Raw genomic sequence first — 22,940 nt, forward strand, 5'->3', positions numbered from 1 at the left:
TTATCCGATAGTCGGCACATCATGTTTTTTCCAATTATACTTTGCATTTTTGATGCATCCTCATTTATGCCCCAAAATTGCTTATTCCTATCCTTGTTCTTCCCCTTGCTGTTTACCTGCTGAGGTTGGTTATTAAATCCTTTATTTCCTGTGATTCCCATATTTCTGGGAGTTTCATTTAGCTGCTGTTTTTATGGGCTCAATTCAAGAATCGTGTTTCCCCCATCTTTTACGGGAATTGTAATGAGAGTCTTCTCTGTTCCCATTGTGGTGTTTGCAGGTTTAGCTCCCCTAATTGATTTTACATCTGCTTTCTTTCCGGTGTTATCCTCATCTCCCTTCTCATACTTTTGAAAGATTGGGAAAGATTTTATTTGTTCCCTTTCCTGTTTCACTGTTTCTAGTGTTGACTCACAGGTTTTCTGCGTCTTTTGCCTTGTGATTAGGAGTTCTAATTTAGCTGTGCTTATTTGTTGCTTTTTTCTTGCTTTATGCAATTTCTTCCTCTGTTTTTTTGTTGTCCCCCCGTCGGTGTATGATTTTTTTCTGGTTGCTTAAGTACCGTGGATTTTCCCAGATTTTCTGGCTCGTCATTTTGTTTATTGCTCTCCTTTTTTCCTATAGTGCTCTGTTTAATACCTACATTGAGATTTGCAGGGGAGTCAGCTTTGTCGCCTCTTATTGTTTCATTTACTTCCATATTTATTTCATGATCTTTCCTCCTTGGGTAGTAACACATGTCCCTTTCGTTCTCTGTTTTATTTCTGTGTCCTGTAGGATTATTCTTTTTTATATCATCTATAATAGTGCTTAAGACTTCCAAAATTTGTTTCAGTTTTTCCACTATCGGAGCACATGAACATTCCATATTTGTTGTTTCTACCAGGTTTTGTGCTCGAATAATCAAATTATTTAGATTCATCAATTTCTGTTCAATACCTGATATTGACGTTGCTATTATGTTTAGGAGATCTATCTGGACATCCATTTTATTTGCTTGGCATGTTAGTGCCTCAAGTGTCAGTTGTGATGTTTTAAAAACCACTTCCCATATGTCTACCGTCTTACTTTGTTGGTCTGCTGAACTTTCTTGCCTAGCATGTGTGGCAAATGACTCTTGTCGCACTTTCGTCTTTATGCTGTTTTGGTGAGACACATGATTTTCCCTTTCTTCGCCTTCACACTCCATATCCCTTTCAATTATTTCTGTTTTATCCTTTCCCTCTGATTTTAATACTTGTCCCTTTGTTTCGCCTATTTTGTTCCCAGTCACTTCCACAATCACTTCTATAGGCGCTGGCTCCCCATTTCTCAGCAGGACGCTTTTATTCTCCCTTTTGCTATTTTGCTGGAAGGGGGATTCTGGCAAAATTGATAAAAGGTCTGTGTCACTTACCGACCCCCACCCTAGAACTACACTATCTTCCATTTCCTCCTTATTTTCTTGTTGTCGCTTGGTTGCTGCACTTTCCAGCTCAGTTTGCTGCGAGCTCTCTCTTACATTGATTTTTAGCTCCTTCGCTTTCACTGGGCTGGATTTTATTGGAGTAATTGGAGCAGTAAGTACGTTTGTATCCTTTGGGGTGGAGAAGATTATCCCTACTGGGTCTTTCAGGAAGTTGAATTTTTCTGGGATTTTCTGTACCTTGTCAAACATTCTTGCGACGGGTGATATTAGGGCTGTATTTTCCCTTGCTACGTTTGCCTTTACTTTTTTTGAGGTTTCGCCCGTCTGCATCCCTCTCCTTTTGTTTGCTCTTGTAGTAACTTGTCTTTCACGTCCTGACCTCATTTTAGTGGGTGTGCTGCTGTTGTTTAACTGTTCTCTAATGGCGATGGCCCGCTCTCCTCCCGTAGTAGTCCTGTACCTAGGCAATCACACAGTACCCCCCACTAGAACCCCCCTCTAGAACACCTGCAAGCTGCACCCAACGTTATCGGGCCGCTTCCGCTGTGCTCTATACTGTACTGCAGTGCTGCCTACCCCTCTTCCTTGTGGTGGTGGCCCGGGTTGCGTGGGCGCTTAGTTGTATGGTTGTATGGCTGTATGGTGATATATCGTGATGCTGGGGGTAGATGGGGGTGGCAGAGACTGCTGGTCACTCAATCTTCCTCCCCTTACCGACCCCCCACCTACCCCTCTTCTCCTAACCACCTCACCTCCTCACTGCTGTCGTGGTCCTCTTTGCTTCTCCCTGCTTCTTACTGGCTCTCGATGGCTGTTACAGTAGCTCCACACACCTTGCTTGCCCCTGCCTTTGTCGCTGAACGTCCTTTGCTTGGTTACTGCCTTCGGCTAGGCTCGTCTCCTTCTGGCGCCTCAATACTCTTTAGACTGCCTTTGTGCGGTAGGGGCCACACCCCCCCCCCATGGCTCCTGCGGTCTCACTCCTTAACCCGTATTTGGCACTCTGTGAAATCTGTCCTGACAATGGGGCAGCGGTACAGCGGCTGTGCCAGCTGTGCCAGCTCAACCACCGTAGGTAGATTCTGCAGGCCCATGCTCCTACCAAAACCCCTCCTTCCGCCACTTCCCCCAACCTTCCTTGAGGGGGGCAGCAGGGCAGAGGTCCTCAGCGGTAATGTTGTGCCGTCCCCCCTCCGCACCTTGTTGGGGCGCTTCGGTATGGGTCCGCGGGAGGAGCCACAAGCCATTCCGCCACGCTCCTGTGGCCCTCTGACCCTCTGCCTCACTCCAAGCCTCAGAGCCTTAGGGGCCGGGTGCCGTGACGGGTGCCGCGGCTTACAGTCTGCTGCGGGACCCCCGGGGGTCTGGCCTAACGGTGCGGATATTGTGCCGGGTGCACTGCTGCAAGCGCCGGCTCCGATGTTCCACGGCATCTCCCGGAATCTCCCTGATGCGTTTTGATGTTTCCGGTTCCGGATCCTGGGTTCTCGCACAAGTGTTCCTCTGTCTCGTCTCGTTACCTCAGAGCAAGCGGTAACCCCCTTCTCAGTGTATTTTTAAGGCAGGACCCCGGTGGGTTGGGTCCCTGTTGCTGAAATTGGCCCAGGGGGGCACATGGCCCGTCTGCTCCTACTTGTAATCAGCTAGGCCCCACAGGATAGGATCCCCAGGGCCAAAATCGGCCTGGGGAGGGGTCCACACACGCCTCCCTTCCCCCAAAAATGTAGATTGTTCCAGCCAGGACCTGGCCCACCTGAGGGGCAAAAAAAAACCAAGATACTGCACTTGTTTTTATTTTTTCATTTTGTCACAGATCCTCCACGAAACCACCACAGACTTTAAAAAAAATAATAATTAGGACCGTAGGCCTCGGGGTTTAGGATATTTCTAACCTGCCCCCTTTTTTATTCATGTTTTTTCTCGGGACTCGGCCGAGTCCCAGTCCTATGATGACTGCCACCACTTCCTAGTTGAAGTGGTGCAGCCAATCAGGGCATTGCTGTGTGCACATGGATCCGCTGCATAAATATACATAAATCATTTTTCTTTGGTAGCTCCAAAAGTACTGAACAGATTTACACTAGATTACAAAAATAGATCTTTCTGGACCATGATATACCTTTCTACAAAATTTGGAGTAATTCCATTCAGTGGTTTGGGCTGTAGTCTTGTCTAAAATCCCTATAGGAAACTGCATGGGGAAAACACATTTTGGACCCTCCCCACTTGTTCTCGGCCCCCGCTTGACGAACCACCTTAAAACTTTCCAGACAGCAGGTGAAGTGAGTGGCAATTGCTTTTACTATGGAAACTAGGTCCTTACTATAACTACTTACTGATGTGTATATATGTATGTGTGTATATATATATATATATATATATATATATATATATATTCACTGAAAAAAACAACGGTTACAGGGATGTTATAGTTAGTTTCTGAATTTACTTGCACAAAACCTTAGAAATTCAGCAGTTATAGTTATGTTTAACTATAACTCACGCCCTAAGGTAACTATAACTTACGCCCCCACAATGCACATTTTCCGCATCAATAATTTTATTGCAAATGTTGCAGTAATAATATCAATGATGCCATAGAATGTGTCATCAATGATGTAATATGATGTAATATGTGGAGTAATTAGCTGTGCATGGCGAAGGCGCAAGATATAGTCACCTTAGGGCGCGAGTTATAGTTACTTGAGTTACCCATAACTATACATGCTGAATTTCTAAGGTTTTGTGCAAGTAAATTCCGAACTTAACTATAACGTCCCTGTAACCTTTGTTTTTTCAGTGAATTTCTATGTTTTTTTTATCATGCACAGACGTAGATATAAGCAGAGCGCCGCACACTGCCTTTGGGCATGCGTGGTGGGTGTTGGCCACAGGGCCTGGCCTATGGCCAGACCCGGAGGCCGACTCTCCTGCATGCACCCAAACCGAAGCTGCGTACGGCCTCTGGCTGTGCGCAGAAGTAGTTTGGATGCAGTCGGTGGGTTTTTTTCTAAAAAAAAAATCTGGATTTGCGGATCCACAAGTGAATTTGTGAATCCGGGAACCATAGACCCACTCGTGGTTCCGGGAATTCACTAATTGGATGAAAAGAAAAAACGAATTGGGCAATTTTGCCTACAAAAGGGACCCCTGTATGTATCGTATGGGGTCAGGGTACCTGTATCCTGACCCCTTATCTGTTTTTACACTCTTCTTTTCCCACCCCAGAGCCGATTCTACAAAAAAAATATGGCAGCTGCAATTTTTCTGTCAGGTGGCGGCAGTCAATCAAGGCCTTGCTTTTCCCCCGAATCAATGAATCCAAATCCCCGGTGCTAAATATCTATATTTTCTAAACCATAATATCTCAGAAACTACTGAACAGATTTACACCAAATCACAATAAGCACAATCTGCGGACTACGATCTAGCTTCCTGCCAAATTTGGTGTGATTCTGTTCAGAAGTAACCGTGTCTAAAGAATGTAAAATCCCAATAGACACAGAATCAGAAAAAAGTGTTTTGGGAGCCCCTCCATTATTTTGGTCCCTGTTTTATGGATCACCCTGAAACTTTGAAGACAGCAGCAGAACTGACCAAAGTATACTTGTTAGAAATGGGGTATTTGGTTGGCAGTCAGGTTACCCCCTGTCCAAGCAAGGACCCTCACTCTAGTCAGGGTAAGTCACACACAATCCAAATTATCCTGTGCTCACCCTTTGGTAGCTTGGCCCTGAGCAGTCAGGCTTAACTCAGAAGACAGTCTGTAAAGTATTTGTGCAATGAATCATGCAATAACACAGTATAACACCACAAAAATACACCACACAAGTTTAGAAAAATATAGAATATTTATCCTGTTAAAATAAGGTCAAAACGATCAAGATTTGATAAGTTCAAGTTGAAGTATCACTTTTGTAATGAAAAATATACTCTTTAGTTCTTAAAAAGCAATAAGTGTCTCTTGCAAGCACAAAGTACCTGGTTTGCATCTAAATCATCCACACGGGACCGCACAGGAGGAGATACATGGAAAACGGGGAGGTGTGCGTCAGTTTCTCCGGGCGCACACAGACTTGGATCCTCTTCGGGTTGTGGGTATTTGGACATCCCGGGGATGATGCAGAGAAATCCTGGGTGTGTAGGGCAAAGTTACAGGGGCTGCGTCGATCCGTTGGGCGATGCAGTGAAATTTATATCGCACAGCAAGCGCAGCGTTGATTTCTCTTGCAGGAAGTCGAGCTGATTCATTCCGGCTCAGCTATGCGTCGATCCAGTGGGCCGTGCGTCGAAGTTCCAGTCTCAATGCTGGCGCTGCGTCGATCTCCACTCGGGGAGCCAGGCTGGATCGTTCCGGTTCGGCGTTGCAGTGATCTTCTCACCGCACAGCAGACTGTGCATCGAATTTCGCCACACAAGGAGTTCTTTGCAGAGATGAAGTGTTTTTGGCCCTGAGGCTTCAGAAAACAGGACGCAAGCGCAATCCAAGCCCATGGAGAGCCCTTCTCAGCAGAGCCAGAGGGCAGCAAGGCAGCAGGGCAACAGCAAGGCAGCAGTGCTTTACAGCAAAGCAGTCAGGTAAGTCCTTTGGGCAGGCAGGCAGCTTCTCTTAGCAGGTTGCAGGTTCTGGTTCAGAGTTCCTTTCCCAGTAGGTATCTTGTTAAGAAGTGTCTGAGCTGGTAGGGTCAGAGACCCAGTTTAAAATGTGCCTTTGAAGTGGGGTAGACTTCAAAGAGTGGTGTAGAAGTGCACAAGGTCCTCTTTCAGTTCCATCCTGTCTGTCAGGGTACCAGTAGGGGGTTTGGCAGTCCATTGTGTGAGCGCAGGCCACTGTCCTTTCAAATCTAAGTGTCAGGCCCTCAACCCTTCCAGCCCAGGAAGACCCATTCAGTATGAAGATGTGTGCAGGTGTGACTGAGCATCCTGTGTTTGGGGTTGTCTGAGTGAAATGCCCAAGAGAGCTGTCAACTAACCTTGCCAGACGTGGATTGTAAGGCACAGAAGGATTTAAGTGTAGAGAAATGCTCACTTTCTATAAGTGGCATTTCTAGAATAGTAATATTAAACCCAACTTCACCAATAAGCAGGATTTTCTATTGCCATTCTGCCCATACTAAATATGACATGGTTACTCCTTTCAGATCAGAATTTACCACTCAAACAGTGTATGAGGGTAGCCCTAATGCTATCCTATGAAAGGAGCAGGCCAATTTGCGACCCCCTTGTGATTCCCTGCACTCACAGGGATGGTGGCCCGCTGGAGACAGCAGACCTCCATGTCTGTGACTGCTTTTTTAATAAAGCAGTTTTTTTTTTTGTATTGCAGCCCGTTTTCCTTAAACGAAAACGAGTTGCAATACAAAAGAAAAAATGAAACCATTTGGTTTCGTTTTTTCAGAGTAGGCAGTGGTCCATTGGACCATTGCCTGCTCTGAAAAAATATTTATAGCGACATTCACAAAGGGGAAGGGGTCCCATGGGGACCCCTTCCCTTTTGCGAATGAGTTAGAACCCACTTGACATGGGTGCTAACTGCGAATTGCTTTGCGACTGCGTTCACAGTCACAAAGCAACTGCATTGCGGTGCAAATTCATAAATTGGAAGGGAACACCCCTTCCTATTTGCAAGTCGCAGTCCCATTTTGCGAGTCGGAACCAACTCGCAAAATGGGATTGTGCATCGCGATGCACGTTTTGCAAGGCGCAAACTGCGAATTTCGTAGTTTGCACCACACAAAACGCTTCGTACATCTGGCCCAAAGTCTTTTACCATTTGTACAGGAAAATCTTTAAGCATGGATCTAGAGTGTAGCTTGTGTTGCAAGGTGCTCCTTACTGGAGCTGCTCTCCACCTAAATTTGTGAACTACCCAGCGTTCTCTCTTCTTTTTTGCATATACGCATATTTGCATATATATATGTGTGTATATATATATATATATATATATATATATGTATATAACCTACTGCCAATAGCCAGTAGGTAGTTTTAGTTAGGGCCAACTTTTCCCATGGATGAAGTGTTTTTTGTTTTGCTACTAACTAACTGCTGAACGGAATTAAACCAAATTTGTCAGAAAGGTAGATCTTGGTCTAGAAAGAGCCCTTTTTGTAATTTAGTGTAGATCTGTTCAGTACCTTCAGAGTAATTAAAGGAAATAGAATATAGATATCTAGGGATGTGGATCCTTTGCGGATCTACCTGAGGGGGATCTGCGGATCCAGGGTAAAAAGCAAGGCCCTGATTGACTGGCCGCAACCTGATAGGAAATTGGAAGCCTCCATTTTGTTGTCGCTTGGACCAGGGGAGGGAAATAGAGTGAAAACACATAAGGGGTAAGGACACAGGTATCCTGACCCCATAGGACAGATGGAGTACGCCTCATGGGCAAGAAAGTGGCCAAAATGTTTTTTGGGCCCGATCCACATGGCTCAGCGCAGCCCCTAGTGTAACTTTGCAAAAGATCCACAGATCTGAGGCACAATACAAACACAAAAACCAAAATAAATACACCCACTCCCACTCAAGGCCCTGCGCAGCAGTGTTGTATTAAGGTACAGTGATTATATAGTACTTTACGTTAAAAAAACATAGAAATTCACTGAAAAAAAAATGAAGGTTACTGGGACGTTATTGTTAGGTTGACATTTTACCCACGCAAAGCCATAGAACTTCAGCGTTTACAGTTATCCTTATAGTTATACGTATCTGGAGACACTATAACTCATGCTGTAAAGTAACTTTAGGTCATGAGTTGCTGTTTCATAACATAAGTAAAACTATAAGTATAAATATAATTGCTGAATTTCTATGGTTTTGCATGGGTAAAACGTCATCCTAACTGTAACATTCCTATCTATATGTATAAATAAATATCATACAATAGCGGTCGTAAGGGATGTTTAAGTTTCAGGTATCTTATGTTATGTTGTGCAGATTTGTAGAGCACACTCTCACCCGAGAAAGTGACTTAGCACTGAGCAGGTGTAAGTCTAGCCATACCAAGGGCCGTAAAATTCCTGTCAAAAGGTTGCACTATGAGACTCATTAAATCTCTAAAATGTTCTCTCCTATCTCTAAACTTGCTTATCAGCCCCTTACCATTCCCCCGTTCCCTGGACCATATCTTCAGTGTCTCCTTCAACCAACTGTAACTCTTTTCAATCCTTAGACCTTTTAGCTCTCACTACTTAGCTGTCTGTTGCCAAATGTCTGACCTCTGACATCAAAAAGCAGTACAAAGAAGTCTAGAAAAAGTGTGTGCTTTGGCTAAGCCCTCTTCAGCCATTGCCTTTTATGCGTTTTCCATGGTTGCTGTTGGTTGAATGGGTTATCTGTCAAGCATTTTGAGAATGGTTAAAGTGACTTAGTTGTTTTTCCATTAGATTTTGGTGAGGGGATCGAGTAGGTATGCAACGTGTTGTGCAATTAGAAATTAATACCTGATGTGTCTTTTATGAGTTTATTTTGCTGGCACTATGGCATTCTAACCCGTTTGCTGCCCGGCTTTTTCCCCATCAGGTGCCAGGCCTTTTTTTGGCTATTTGGAGCAGTTCACGCTTAGGCCCTCATAACTTTTTGTCCACATAAGCTACCCAGGCCAAAAATGCATCCCTTTTTTCACAACATCCTTAGAATTCTAGCAATACCCAGAGTTTGTGGGTTCCCCTGAAGGAGACCAAGAAATTAGCCAAAATACAGCAAAATGTTCGTTTTTTTTAAAAAAAAAAGGGGAAAAGGGGCTGCAGAAGAAAGCTAGTGATTTTTTCCCTGAAAATGGCATCAACAAAGGTTTCGCGGTTTTGAAATAACCAGCTTCCCAGCTTTCAGGAACAGGCAGACTTGAGTCACAAAACCACATTTTTCTACACAATTTTAGCATTTTACTGGGACATACCCCATTTTTACTATTTTTTGTGCTTTTAGCCTCCTTCCAGTTAGTGACAGAAATGGGTATGAAACCAATGGTGGATCCCAGAATGCAAAGTATTTCTGAAAAGTAGAATTCTGAATTCAGCAAGGGGTCATTTGTGTAGATCCTACAAGGTTTTCCTACAGAAAATAACAGCTGAAATAAAAAGAATATTGAAATTGAGTTGAAAAAAACTGCCATTTTTCTCAATGTTTTACTCTGTAACTTTTTCCTGCAATGTCAGATTTTTTAAAGCAATATAGGGCTTGTAAGTTCATCAAGAACCATAGGTACCCAGAGCCAATAAATGAGTTGCACCTTGCAATGGGTTTTCATTCTATTCCGGGTATAAATCAATTCATTTGCTGAAATATAAAGAGCGAAAAATAGGTATCAAGAAAATCTTTGTATTTCCAAAATGGGCACAAGATAAGGTGTTGAGAATCGGTGGTCATTTGCACATCTCCGAATTCCAGGGTTCCCATTCTAGCATGTGAATTACCAGGCATTTGTCAAATAAACGTTTTTTTTACACACTGTCTTACATTTGAAAGGAACAAATGTAGAGAAACATAAGGGACAATAACACTTGTTCTGCTATTATGTGTTTCCCCAAGTCTCCCAATAAAAATGGTACCTCACTTGCGTGTGTAGGCCTAATGCTCGCAACATGAAAATACAGCATGGACACCTCACATTTTTACATTGAAATCTGACATGTTTTTTGCAGAGTGTCTAGCTGTAGATTTTGGCCTCTAGTTCATCAGGCACCTAGGGAAACCTACCAAACCTGTGCATTTTCTAAAACTAGACACTTAGGGGAATCCAGGATGGGATGACTTGTGGGGCTCTCACCAGTTTTGTTACCCAGAATTCTTTGCAAACCTCAAAATGTTTCCAAAAAAACACCTTTTCCTCATATTTTGGTGACAGAAAGTTATGAAATGTGAGAGGAGCCATAAATTTCCTTCCACTCAGCGTTCCCCCATCTGGACACATCAAAAAAATCAAATACAAAACGACCTGTTTTTGCGAGAGGGGCAACTGCGTTTTTGGTCCTGTGCTCAGCAGCAATCTAGGGAAACCTACCAAACCCAGACATTTCTCAAAACTAGACACCCAAGGGAGTCCAGCGAAGTGTGACTTGCGTGGATCCCCCAGTGTTTTCTTACCCAGAATCCTCAGCAAAGCTTAATTTTAGCTAAAAAAAAATCAAATTTTCCCACATTTCTGTGTGGGTTCACTGCACCGGGACAAATTTCCTATCAGCCAACGTTCCCTTGAGTCTCCCGGTATAAATGATACCTCACTTGTGTAGGTGGGCCAAGTGTCTGTGACAGGGAAGAGCCAAAAACATGTCGAAATTGACAGGGAACCAAAGCGGGTCCAAAAGGGCAGTTTGAGAAAAAAAAGATTTAGGCTGACAAGTGCAGCAGAATAATCGGTATAGATGAGAAAATACTAGGGGGTAGACATTTTGTGGATTCCTGCAGATTCCGGAAGCTTCCATCACACAAATGTGGGAAAAATGTATGATTTCCAGCAAAGTTGGAGGTTTGCAGGGCATTGTTAAGAAAATAGTGCGGGTGCATGTGAAGCACACCACCCTGGAATCACCCAGATGTTTTGTTTTCAGATGTGTCTAGGTCTTGTGGATTTTTCTACATGGCAGTATCCCAAAGTCCAAAAAGTGCAGCCCTCACCATTCCAAGTGGGACAATTTTGAGAGTTAACCAATCTCATGGCCCAAATGTAAAACCAAAACCCAAAATATTCAAATGTCCTCTTGCTTGCTGTAGGATAAGGTGTTTTAGTGTGCAGGGGAGAGCTGAAAGACTGTTACCCCCTTTAGCTGGGGTGGGGACATAACCAGGCCCATACTGATTGGGGTGTGGATCGGGGGTAATTGCCTCATCTGCCTACTGGTGGATAGAACAACTTTGGCCCCATTTATTTGGGGTGGGGTTATGGCCATACCCCCACCTTCTTATTTTGAAAAAAAATCTTCCCTTGTCTCTGGTGGGGGCAGATATAGGCAACTGTAATGTGCCCCAATGGGGAGCGGCCCTTGCCCAAGGGGCTGCCCCACCAAACAAAACATACACACACACACCAATCCCTGGTGCCTAAGTGGTATCTGCCCCTACCGGGGGCAGACCGGCCTAATAGAAATAGGCCGATCTGCCCCCAAGAAGAGCAGAAATGGCCTAAAATAAATTTGCCCCCCCCCAGGGGAACAACCCTTGCCTAAGGAGTCGTTCCCCTTGCGTGAAATTGGCGCAAAAAAAAAAATCCGTGGTGCCTAGTGTTTAAAAAAAAATAATAATAAATAAATAAAGATCCCTGGTGTCTCCCGGGGGCAGATCGGCCTAATTATTAAAGGCCTCAAAATATTCTGCCCCCCTGGGGAGTGGCCCTTGTCCAAGGGGCTGCTCACCTCATTCACAAATAGCAAACAATTTCCCTGGTGTCTAGTGTCATTTCTGCAATCGGGCAGCAGAAATGCAGATTGAGATATGAAAGGAGAGGAAAGGCCTTTCCTCTCCTTTCATGCCTCTCTCGCCCCCTCCAGTGATCGGAGGAGAAATGCTTTTGCATTTCCCCTCTGATCCGTGCTGGAAGCTGAGCTTTCAGTGCGGAGGGGTAGGTCTCTGATGAGGTCAGCGCCTGATCGCATGCTGACATCATCAGACACCATGGGGGGGGGGTCAGAGGAGGGGGTGTGCTTGGAAGGGGAAGGGATTCCCCTTCATCCCTGCCCAGGGGATGGGGGTGCCAGGCCCTCGGGGAGCGCTAGCGCTTCCCCCAAGGGCTGGTAGCTGGAAGAGGTGGTTACGTCCCTGGCGCCTCAGCGCCACAGCAGCGGACGTAACCACCTCGACCTGGGCACCCCAAGGGTTAATTGCTGATATATGACTTTACGTCTTGCTGTTTGATTGCCTAAGACTAACTCACATAACTTTTCTATCCTCTAATTGTCCTTGAGCTTGTGTTTGAATTACTTTACTGTCATAAAACCATATTATTTTACGTTGTTTTGTTCACAAAGTAAAAAAATGTTTTTTTGAAATGCACAAAAAATAATGTCCATTTTTTAAAAACATCTACCATGCAATATTTATTTTGCTGGTTATGTCTTTTATGTTCACCACTTTCAACACCAATTTCATCTTCTGTCTCAAATTCTTAACACACTTCTTTGAGGGTGCAGCTTAACTCTGTTAATGCAGTCTATGCAGTAAAAGAGCCCTTTTTAATCATTATCAATTTTGTAAATGACCAATCTTTTGCTTCTCCTACGGGACTTGTTCTTTTTATATTTCAAACTATGAATTATACTTAGCAAGTATAAATAGTTTACAACATTAAATATGATATACCACTCATCTCTAAGCAGGAAAAGTCTGCTTTACCTCTTTCATCTCCTCATTAATAATCTTATGATGTGCAAGCAAGAAGTGTTACAAAATGTTTTAATATTGCACCTTTAAAAAAACAGAAAAAAATGTTTTGTCCTACTCTACCTAACCAATTGCACGTTACCTAGCCTACCGTTTGTAACCTACCATACCAACCTGCTGTACCTTCCTACCATTCCTAATCTATACTACCTGATTTACCTACCACATCTGTCTACTATACCTACCAAGATTACCTACTATACTTACCTACTGTACGTACTTACCATACTTAAACTAACATATTTTACCTTACCTACCATACCTAATCTATTACACCTTCCATCCCTATCATACGTATCTACCATATCTAACCTATAATACTTAACCTATCATACCTACCTGCCATGTCTGCCAAGTCTAACACCCATAACTACTTACCTACTATACCTACTTCCTTACCATACCAACAATACCTACTCACCATACCTATCTACGTAGCTACAATACCTTACCTTCTATAACTTGCCTAACCTACCTCATTTAACCCACCATAATACCTACTTGCCATGCCTAACCTTCCACACCTAATGTACAAACCGTACACCTAACCAGCTGTACCTAACATGCCCAACCTACCATTTCAAAACTACCTTGAATTCTGCAGTGTGTGTATATCTTCCATTTTATTTTTTTAAAAGGCAGATGACAAGTTCATGAGAATCTCTTGTAGCGGCGCAAGGTCATGCAAGTCAACAATAGGAAAGTGAGGATTGTAACTTGTGAATGCCCCTTTTTGTTTAAAAATACTGTTTGCTGTGGCAAAATGTATTTTCATTTAGCCATTCCTTCCTTTCTCCTTATTTTCAGTGTGCAATCGGTCTTTTTACATTTCTGACACTTGCCACTGTATAATTTATGTACTAGGAACTGTTTGGGACCCTACCCTGTGTTTCACTGACCTCTCTATTACACTGTATTATGTTGTAAAGCACCTTCTTGAACAATTAGGTTGCACTACATAAAATAAAGGTACACAGTAAGATATACAAATAGTAACCCTAGTGTTTTCCCACTAGTATATATTTGTAAATGTTTTAGCCATACAGAATGGCTCTCATGTTTAAACTATTGACTAAATGTTGTGCACCAATTCCACATACGGCATTTATATGGAAGCTACTTTTTATCCCAACAGATGACTCAATGTTCGGTCGATTTCAGGAACTACAGCACAGGTAAATTATGCCAAGTAACCATAATTTAAGAACTCTGTTTTATTATTACTAATATGATCCTAATATAAGTGGACAATTTCCACATACTCTCCCTCTCTTTCTTTCCCTGTTCTGCTCCCTAGAGCCACAACCTTTTTCTGAGACATAAAGCTATTGGAAAGGAGAATGAATTGTATTTGTTAATGTAGTGTTACATGCAACGTGTAAGGATCTTTATGAAATATCAGTGGGCAGCAGATGACGATGGGGAGGGGAAGTTGGCATGGGAAGGGAAAACTGCCACGCCCCAGCCACCACTGGCCTCTGAACACGGACCGGAGGTGGCCATAGAACCAGGCAGTAAGACTGCATAAAGCATAGGCACAGATACATTGAATAATAACAGAGATGCAATTTAAGAAGACAGTTATAATCATTTCTTTCAGTTATTGAGCATATTTCCGTAATGGTATTGAAAGTTGCACAGCTGTTCACTGCTTACACGCTATGTTAGTAAAAGTATTACATGTGCTGCCTTAACTAGACATTTTACCACACATCATCCTTCAAGGGTAAGCATTGAGTGCTCTAGTTCACTCCCCCTAAAAGCCAATCTCTAAAATGAAAGTACTTGTAATTTTAGGGAACATTCTCTAGTATTTACTTTAGGGCACAGTGGCAGTCAAATCAATTGTTTGTCTGCCTTAGAGTCACACAAACTTCGAGGAAGTACCCTGACAAAGGCAAGTTTTCTCATATTACAAGATCCGGGTAAATTTGTATCCCTGCTCAAATGGAAATTGGCACACCGATCACAATTCTAAGTTGTGCGATAGTTATTACACTCTTCCTGTTATGGCCTGACAGATTTCACCAAGTAAAACCTGGCAACATATATCATGGGTAAATGCCTAGTAAAAAGCTAAATATGATAGATTCCAAACAATAAAATCTGCTTGTTAAGCCTCATTATGATGTGGGGAACTCAGAATGAAATATATTTCCTGCACCTGGGTAATACCCAGGCTGAGGGTATCAGTAGTTACTTTGGGCCAGATGTAGGAAGATAGCAAATTGCGAGTTGCAAATTGTGAGTACTTCCGACTCGCAATTTGCAACTCGCAAGTTGCTATGCAGAAAGGTGTCTCAGACACCGACTGCGACTCGCTATGGGGTCGCAAAGACCCACCTCATTAATATTAATGAGGTGGGTCGCAGTTTGCGACCCCATAGCGAGTCTGGGCACTCACGTGGATGGTGGCCTGCTGGAGACAGCAGACCACCATGTCCGTGACTGCTTTTAAATAAAGCAGGTTTTTTTTTCTATCTGCAGCCCGTTTTCCTTAAAGGAAAACGAGCTGCACATAGAAAAAAATACCGAAACCTTTTGTTTCGTTTTTTTTCAGAGTAGGCAGTGGTCCATAGGAACCACTCGCGGTGCGAGTCGCAAATAGGGAACAGGAAGGGAACACCCCTTCCTATTTGTGAGTCGGAAACGCATTTTGCGAGTTGGTTCTGACTCGCAAAATGTGTTTCTGCATCGCGTGCGGGCATTAGCGCCTCACAAACTGCGTTACTCGCCGTTTGCAAGGCGCTAATGCCTTGCTACATCTGGCCCTTTGTGTGGTAAATACCTCACCGTATTGTGCCCTACTTTGAATCATGCCCTCAGAGCTTATCTATTGTCAGGCTTCCATTGTAATATTGAACTTCTCTGAAGCAGCTAGAATGATGTGACTTTTCAACAGGGCAAGCTCAGGTCTAAATTTATGGCTTTGATAAACAGACTAAGGGCCTGATTACAACCTTGGCAAGTGGGATACTACATCAAAAACATGACGTCTATCCCGCCTGCTGTTTTACAAGTTCCAAAGGATATAATGGAACTTGTAATACGGTGGGATATCTGCCACGTTTGTGACAGAGTATCCCATCCACTAAGGTTGTAATCAGGCCCTGAGTCTTTGAGAAAGGAAATGTCCCTAGAGTTGTACCTCAGTTTTCCAAATTAAATTAGGATTTGAAGGCATAGAGAAGTCTGTGAGAGATCTTTTAATCACATACAGTTTTCAATGTTGTCACCTTAGTTTTATTGTGATGTGCAAAGAAAATGTTGCAATCATGATCCAGAAAGAAGATAGCACATTTGCTTTCTATTTTTGGGCAGAGGAGTCCTTGGATACATTTAAAGAAAATCAGATTCCAATTATCAGAACACAGATACTACAGATAAAGTTTGTCATCTGTAGAGACTTCTAGCTGCAGATTACTTACCTTAGAATTTCCTGGTGTCAGCTTTGAATCTGGATTTTTTTGCTGAGCAGTACCCTGCGTGCGCCATCGTTCCGATCCATGTGGCATCATCGGTGTCATTGGAGCCGTCGGTGTCATCATTGTCGCCGATAAAGGCACCATCCCAGCGTGCGTACATTAGTTCTTTTTCTTCTTCACCAGTTAAGCGCAGGTCTGGATTTGAGCTACCCTCAGACATTGAGGAAGACTGGGTTCAAATCGTGTGTTGCATGCCATTGCGCCATGTCGGTGACGGACCCCCATCAGGTATGTCTCTGGTGCCACTGGGAGCCCAACTCATTCTGTGTGTTTTTTTCCCTCTGTGTCATCACAGTCACCTTACTTTTTGATGTTCATTTTGAAACCATTCTGTATATTCTGTATATTTCTGTGTTAGGCATGTTGGATTTAAAGTCTGATGGGGTTAAAGGCCAGCAACCTAATGTCATTCTCTTACATCAATAAATTCAATGGAAATCCATTTAGCTTAGATGGATGGATATGGATATTCATAACAAAAAAGGGTAGCTCAACAATATGTGGTCAGAATGAAAGGGGATAGGATGCATCAGCACATTAAATCCTTATGAGTATTAGTACCTTCAGTAACATTAGTTGAGGTTCCCATCTTTACCTGGACCAATATGTGGAAGTGCATTTCCATTAATATTTGCAAAAGAGTAAATAGGCCTGTAATAATATGCACCAAAATAGTAATCTATGTATTGCTGCAGTGCCACCAAAACAACCAGTAGAGTTTGCTTACATTTTTCCGTTCTTTGGTACCATGTATGTTTGAAGTAAAATGTTTAGGACCAATTTATTATTTGCTGTAAAAGTGATGAGAAAGGTTGAGCTCAATTCTTGTACTTTGATAAGCATTTAACACGAAGACTTCAAGAATGTAATCAAGTTCCCCTTCAACAAAGAGGACATCACTTCTGCCTTAATGGCTGCTGTGCTTTGTTAAAATGATTTACCAAGCTTTCACTCATGTTAAGAATTACTTTTGAGAATGAGAGGCTATCAGATCCTGGTACTTACAAAGTTTTCCTTTTCTTCATTTACTGGATATTTTTCACTACTGTTGCTGGAACAACATCACTGGTCACCCGATCGGATACACTTTGCTATAATTCCAGAATTATTATTTGTGATTAATATTTATGGTATGCATCTAGCCTCCTAATATATACAGTCCATTTTGTAACCCCAATGAAACTTTTTTTCTCAACTAAACATAAAGATCTAGCTACACATTAACAAAACTCCCTGCTACAGTTGTCGCTTATTGCCATCTGATCTTTGATCTATTTGTGAGATTGAACTTGACTTCCACTTTGGTTTGCTGTTGTTTCCTAGTTCCTCCTACTATTATTTTCCACTTAATTTCAATGATTGTGATGATGAAGCCCCGGGACATTTTTCTTTCTTGTACTCATCACATCCCTCATGTTTTTCCTTTTATTCCTTCACTGACAGGTAAAGTCACTTAATGGGAAATTATTTTTTTATAATGCAATGCACACAGCAATTAGAGTGAACCAGCCCTTAAGGACCATTATATAGGTTGTTGGTTTATATTAAAATCTTCACATTGACCTCAAAGGTTCACTGTTCAATGTAAAAACTGAATAGTGACTACCAATGAGGACACAATGTTACAAAGGTCATAACCTCTACAGATCTAATTAGTATGTGAAGATATTTGGCTCCTGATCTGAGTATTTGTTCCTGGGTTGCACATGAAGGCCTATCATTAGATATGACATGATTTAAAGAGGTGAGCAACGTAGCATTACATTTCCCTTTTTGTTGTGACTAACCTACTTGGATCAACAGTATTGCTACACTTCATTCATCAAATATGATGCAAAACCTGCATTCACATTAGAATTATCCACTAACCTAATTTTAGCGATAGGATGATGTAGTACTCTTTTCATACTGACTTAGTGCACAACTAAAAATCGTATTTTTCTAACTCCAAGGCAGTATGTAAACCTTAATTATAGTTAATTCTTCAATATTCAGTGAGCCTCACACAACATTTCTATTACTTCTAATAATGATAGACAATTAGTATCTCATTTAGCCACTGACAGTCTGGTCTTAGCAGAGTTGCTAACAATACTTTTGCAAGTTCTTTTTCCAAAGAGGAAGCAGGACCTCAGTGCATAAAAATGGTAGATAATGATAGGATTTAAACATCCAAACTTTTGTAAGCATATCACATCACAATCCAATATTGTTTCATTTTTGCCCATACATTACTGTCCAAACCCATAGTATTCAAGTTCTAGTTATAGAGGTTAAGAATAAATCTTCACTATCCAATTTTCTGAGGGAATAGTGGAAGGAAGCCAGTTTCAGGTTTCTAAATTCTATTTACAAGAATTAGAGACCAATAAAAAGTACTGACTAGACAAGGATGGACTGCCTTACATTATTTACTGTGGTTTTTATCTTAGATTGTGACTATGGGGGTCATTACAACATTGGCGGTAAAAGCCAATGTTGTAATGACCGCCAACACACCGCCACGGCCGCGGAATTCCGCTACAGCTATTATGACCCACAGCTCGGAATCCGCCAAAATTCAGACACCCACACAACTCCGCCACACCAAAGGTCAGTGCTAAACTGGCGAAAACAAAACCTCCACCGTCACGCCAACAGAAACACGTCCATGCTATTACGACCCACGAATCCACGTGGCGGTCTTTCAACCGCCGTATTCCATTGGCGGTACACACCGCCGCACTCAAAATACACACACATCTCCAAAATACCGCCACATTGGACAATTCGAAATACACACACCTGATACACATACACACACCACTCCCACACACCCAACACTATATAAAACACACACCCACATCACCCACAAACCCCTATGACCAATTAATCTGAAAGAAGGCCTGAGAGAGACAACAGCAATAGACAACCCCACCACACAAAGGCACACAACACCATCACCCATACAACATCCACGCTCAAAACACCCCACACCGCCACACATCACCACACTCATCAACACATACACCACCCCACACATCACCTACACCACCCCATGTCACGCCAAAGACACCCCAGGTTTTCCAAGGAGGAGCTCAGGGTTATGGTGGAGGAAATCCTACGGGTAGAGCCACAGCTATTTGGAGCACAGGTGCAGCACACCTCCATAGCCAGGAAGATGGAGCTATGGCGAAGAATCTTCGACAGGGTCAACGCTGTGGGACAACATCCAAGAAATCGGGAGGACATCTGGAAGAGGTGGAATGACCTACGGGGGAAGGTGCGTTCCGTGATATCCAGGCACAACATCGCGATTGAGCAGACTGGCGGCGGACTCCCACCTCCTCCCCCACAACTAACAACATGGGAGGAGCAGGTCTTGACCATCATGCATCCTGAGGGCCTCGGAGGAGTCGGTGGAGGAATGCACACTGGTAAGTCAAATCTTAACTATCATATCCCCACCCTACCTGCATGCTATCACACACCCCCACCCTCACCCCCTCCCCTATCACGCCAAATCCTCACTAATGTACTCATAACACAAACCACACATCCCAACACCAAGCACAAGCATGCAACACCAAAGCATGGTCACCCCTCACTAAAGCATGCCCACAGCACATACCCTTTACACTCCCCCAACCATCATCACACAAGCCCCCACACTGGAATGCTAGCACTGGGGTACACGCTCACCCACCCATTGCACACCATGACACACACACATGCAATAATCATGCTTTTATACCCCTGCAGGACCACTACCCAACGTCACCAGACAGGAGGGTCCAGACATCTCTACCCCACCCACAGAAGAGGCCCACAGTGATGACAGCAGCTCTGGCCAACTGGATCCAGATGACCAGCCCGCACCATCGTGGGCCTCGGGACAGTCGGTTCCCCTTGCACAGGCACAGCCCAACACTGACCTTCCACCCTCTGGTAACACCAGCACAGCACCCACCCAGCGGGTCCATACCTCCGTACCCAGGACACGTCAATCAGTGGTGTGTCCACCACTACAGGGAACCCAGGATAACCCACCACCCCAACAACAACAAGGACCTGGGGGCAGTGGTAGTGGGCACACGGTCCAGGGGACGGAGGCACAGGAACACAGGGGAACTGGGAGGGCTGCTATACGTCGGGGGGCGACAGGCCAAGGGAACTCACTCTCCACGAGGCCCTCTCCTCCATCATGGGAGCATACCACCACTCCCAGGAGACGATGGCGACGGTCCTGGCCAAGTTTCAGGAGACCCAGCGCCTGCAGGATGAACAGTATTTGGGTTTCAGGGAGGAGCTTAGAACCATCAGCTCCGCCCTGGGCACCATCGTAGGGGTGCTGAAGGACATACAACATACCATGAGGGACACCGTGGCACTCCAAGGGGCCCCTGACACTAGCATGGACGATGAACTGCCCACCACCTCCGCCGGCGCTAGTGGACAGGATGCCCCGCCACAGGACCACCCCACCCCCTGCAGACTGAGAACCACCCCGCAAGCATTCCTTGAGATCCAGGAACAGGACAGAGCAAGATGGCAAGACCCCCGCCAGGAAATGAGACCACCCTGATTGTCCTCCCAATGTCCCACTTTGTTACTCTGTCCAGATTGGAACTGCCCCAGCTCCACTTCCTATGCCCATATGGGCAATGCACCTGTGTGACTAATAGACTGGACTCTGCCATGGACATTCCTCCACCATCACCCATCACCATTTTGCCACCCCCTCCAATAATTAGCACTTAAATAAACACCCTTGAACCACAAAACAATTTGGAGTCAGTCTGTGATTTTGAAAATGTGTATTAACTATGACAATGGCAAAATCCGTTCGAAAATGTAATGTCAACATACCTATGTCACACATCACAAGTCCATGAAGGATGCAAGCAGATGACACACGTTGGTAACCCCACCTGTGAAACCGTAATGGAAATGTACAACTCAGTTACCATATACTGCTACTAATTGACAGACAGGATAGAGGTAGAAGTGTGAAAGTGAATGTGATATGAAAATAATTGTTCTCACCTGTGTGTCACTGGAAATATTGATGTATGACTGACTCCCTGTTGTCTATGTCTTCTTCATCAGCTTCATCCTCATCACTGTCCACAGGCTCCACAGCTGCCACAACACCGTCATCTGGGCCATCCTCCTGCAGAAAAGGCACCTGGCGTCGCAAAGCAAGATTGTGAAGCATGGAGCAGGCGATGATGATCTGGCACACCTTCCTTGGTGAGTAGAATAGGGAACCACCTGTCATATGGAGGCACCTGAACCTGGCCTTCAGGAGGCCGAAGGTGCGTTCGATCACCCTCCTAGTCCGCCCATGGGCCTCATTGTAGCGTTCCTCTGCCCTGGTCCTGGGATTCCTCACTGGGGTCAGTAGCCATGACAGGTTGGGGTAACCAGAGTCCCCTAATAGCCACACATGGTGCCTCTGGAGTTGACCCATCCCATACGGGATGCTGCTATTCTGCAGGATGTAGGCGTCATGCACTGAGCCAGGGAACATAGCATTCACCTGGGAGATGTACTGGTCTGCCAAACATACCATCTGTACATTCATGGAATGATAACTCTTCCGGTTCCTTTACACCTGTTCACTCCTGCGTGGGGGTGCCACAGCTACATGGGTGCCATCAATAGCACCTATGATGTTGGGGATATGTCCCAGGGCATAGAAGTCACCCTTCACTTTAGCCAAATCCTCCACCTGAGGGAAAACGATGTAGCTCCTTACGTGTTTCAGCAGGGCAGACAACACTCTGGACAGCACTTTGGAAAACATAGGCTGGGACATCCCTGATGCCATGGCCACTGTTGTTTGAAATGATCCACTTGCAAGGAAATGGAGCACTGATAGCACCTGCACGTCAGGGGGTATTCCTATGGGATGGCGGATTGGTGTACACAGTTCCTGGATTGTGGCACGGTCAAACCTGTAGGTGATGATCAAATGTCGCTCCTCCATTGTTAACAGGTCCACCAGTGGTTGGTACACCGGAGGATTCCGCCATCTCCTCAAATGTCCCAACTGACGGTGCCTAAGAAGGACAACAGCGACCACAGAGTCAACAAAATCCCAGGTATGTACCCACAGTTACACAGAACACAACACCAAATATAAAACTCATCCTTTATGTGTGTTGAGTGTAGGCCTAGGTATGTGTGACGCAGTAGTAAATGAAGCCATGTGGGCCCCTGAAATGGCGGCTGCCTGACCTCTAAAGTGGGACAATGGGGTGTGAGGTATCTGCGCTGGCGTTGTACACCGTTGCGGTAGGTGGTCGTAGACTGCGGCGCAATGCTGCATTGGTTAACATTGGACCCCATGGGTCCCAGGAGCCAATGATGAAGTGCGCCGGCGGTGATGATACGCACCGCCGCGAACGTGACCGCCATTTTCTGTTCAATCACTTGATACCTGATCTTCGACAGGAGAGGACCTATACTGCAAGTGCTTCCGTGACCTCGGTCTGGAAGAGACAATGGCTGCTGCGTCTGGGGAAAGGGCCGCTGCCTTCACTGCTCAGGAGTTGGAGAAGCTAGTCGACGGGGTCCTCCCCCAGTACACGCTACTCTACGGTCCTCCAGACCAACAGGTAAGTACACAGGGAGCACGTTGTATGGGCTATGCTGGGTGGAGAGGGCTGGATATCAGTAGCAAGGGGGCA

At 44.4% G+C, this 22,940-nt stretch overlaps 1 protein-coding gene across 2 annotated transcripts in view; it reads left to right on the plus strand.

Annotated features, from left to right (window-relative positions):
* The window catches only part of SPEF2 (sperm flagellar 2), a 736,330-nt gene that overhangs the window by 233,175 nt on the left and 480,215 nt on the right, over window positions 1–22,940 (plus strand). For both annotated transcript variants that reach the window (XM_069220893.1, XM_069220901.1), the window contains exon 15: window positions 13,917–13,956. In XM_069220893.1, the coding sequence (XP_069076994.1) occupies window positions 13,917–13,956 (40 nt within the window). The remainder of the gene's footprint in view (window positions 1–13,916; window positions 13,957–22,940) is intronic.

This window comes from Pleurodeles waltl, chromosome 1_1, assembly GCF_031143425.1.
Source record: "Pleurodeles waltl isolate 20211129_DDA chromosome 1_1, aPleWal1.hap1.20221129, whole genome shotgun sequence".
Taxonomy (NCBI): domain Eukaryota; kingdom Metazoa; phylum Chordata; class Amphibia; order Caudata; family Salamandridae; genus Pleurodeles; species Pleurodeles waltl.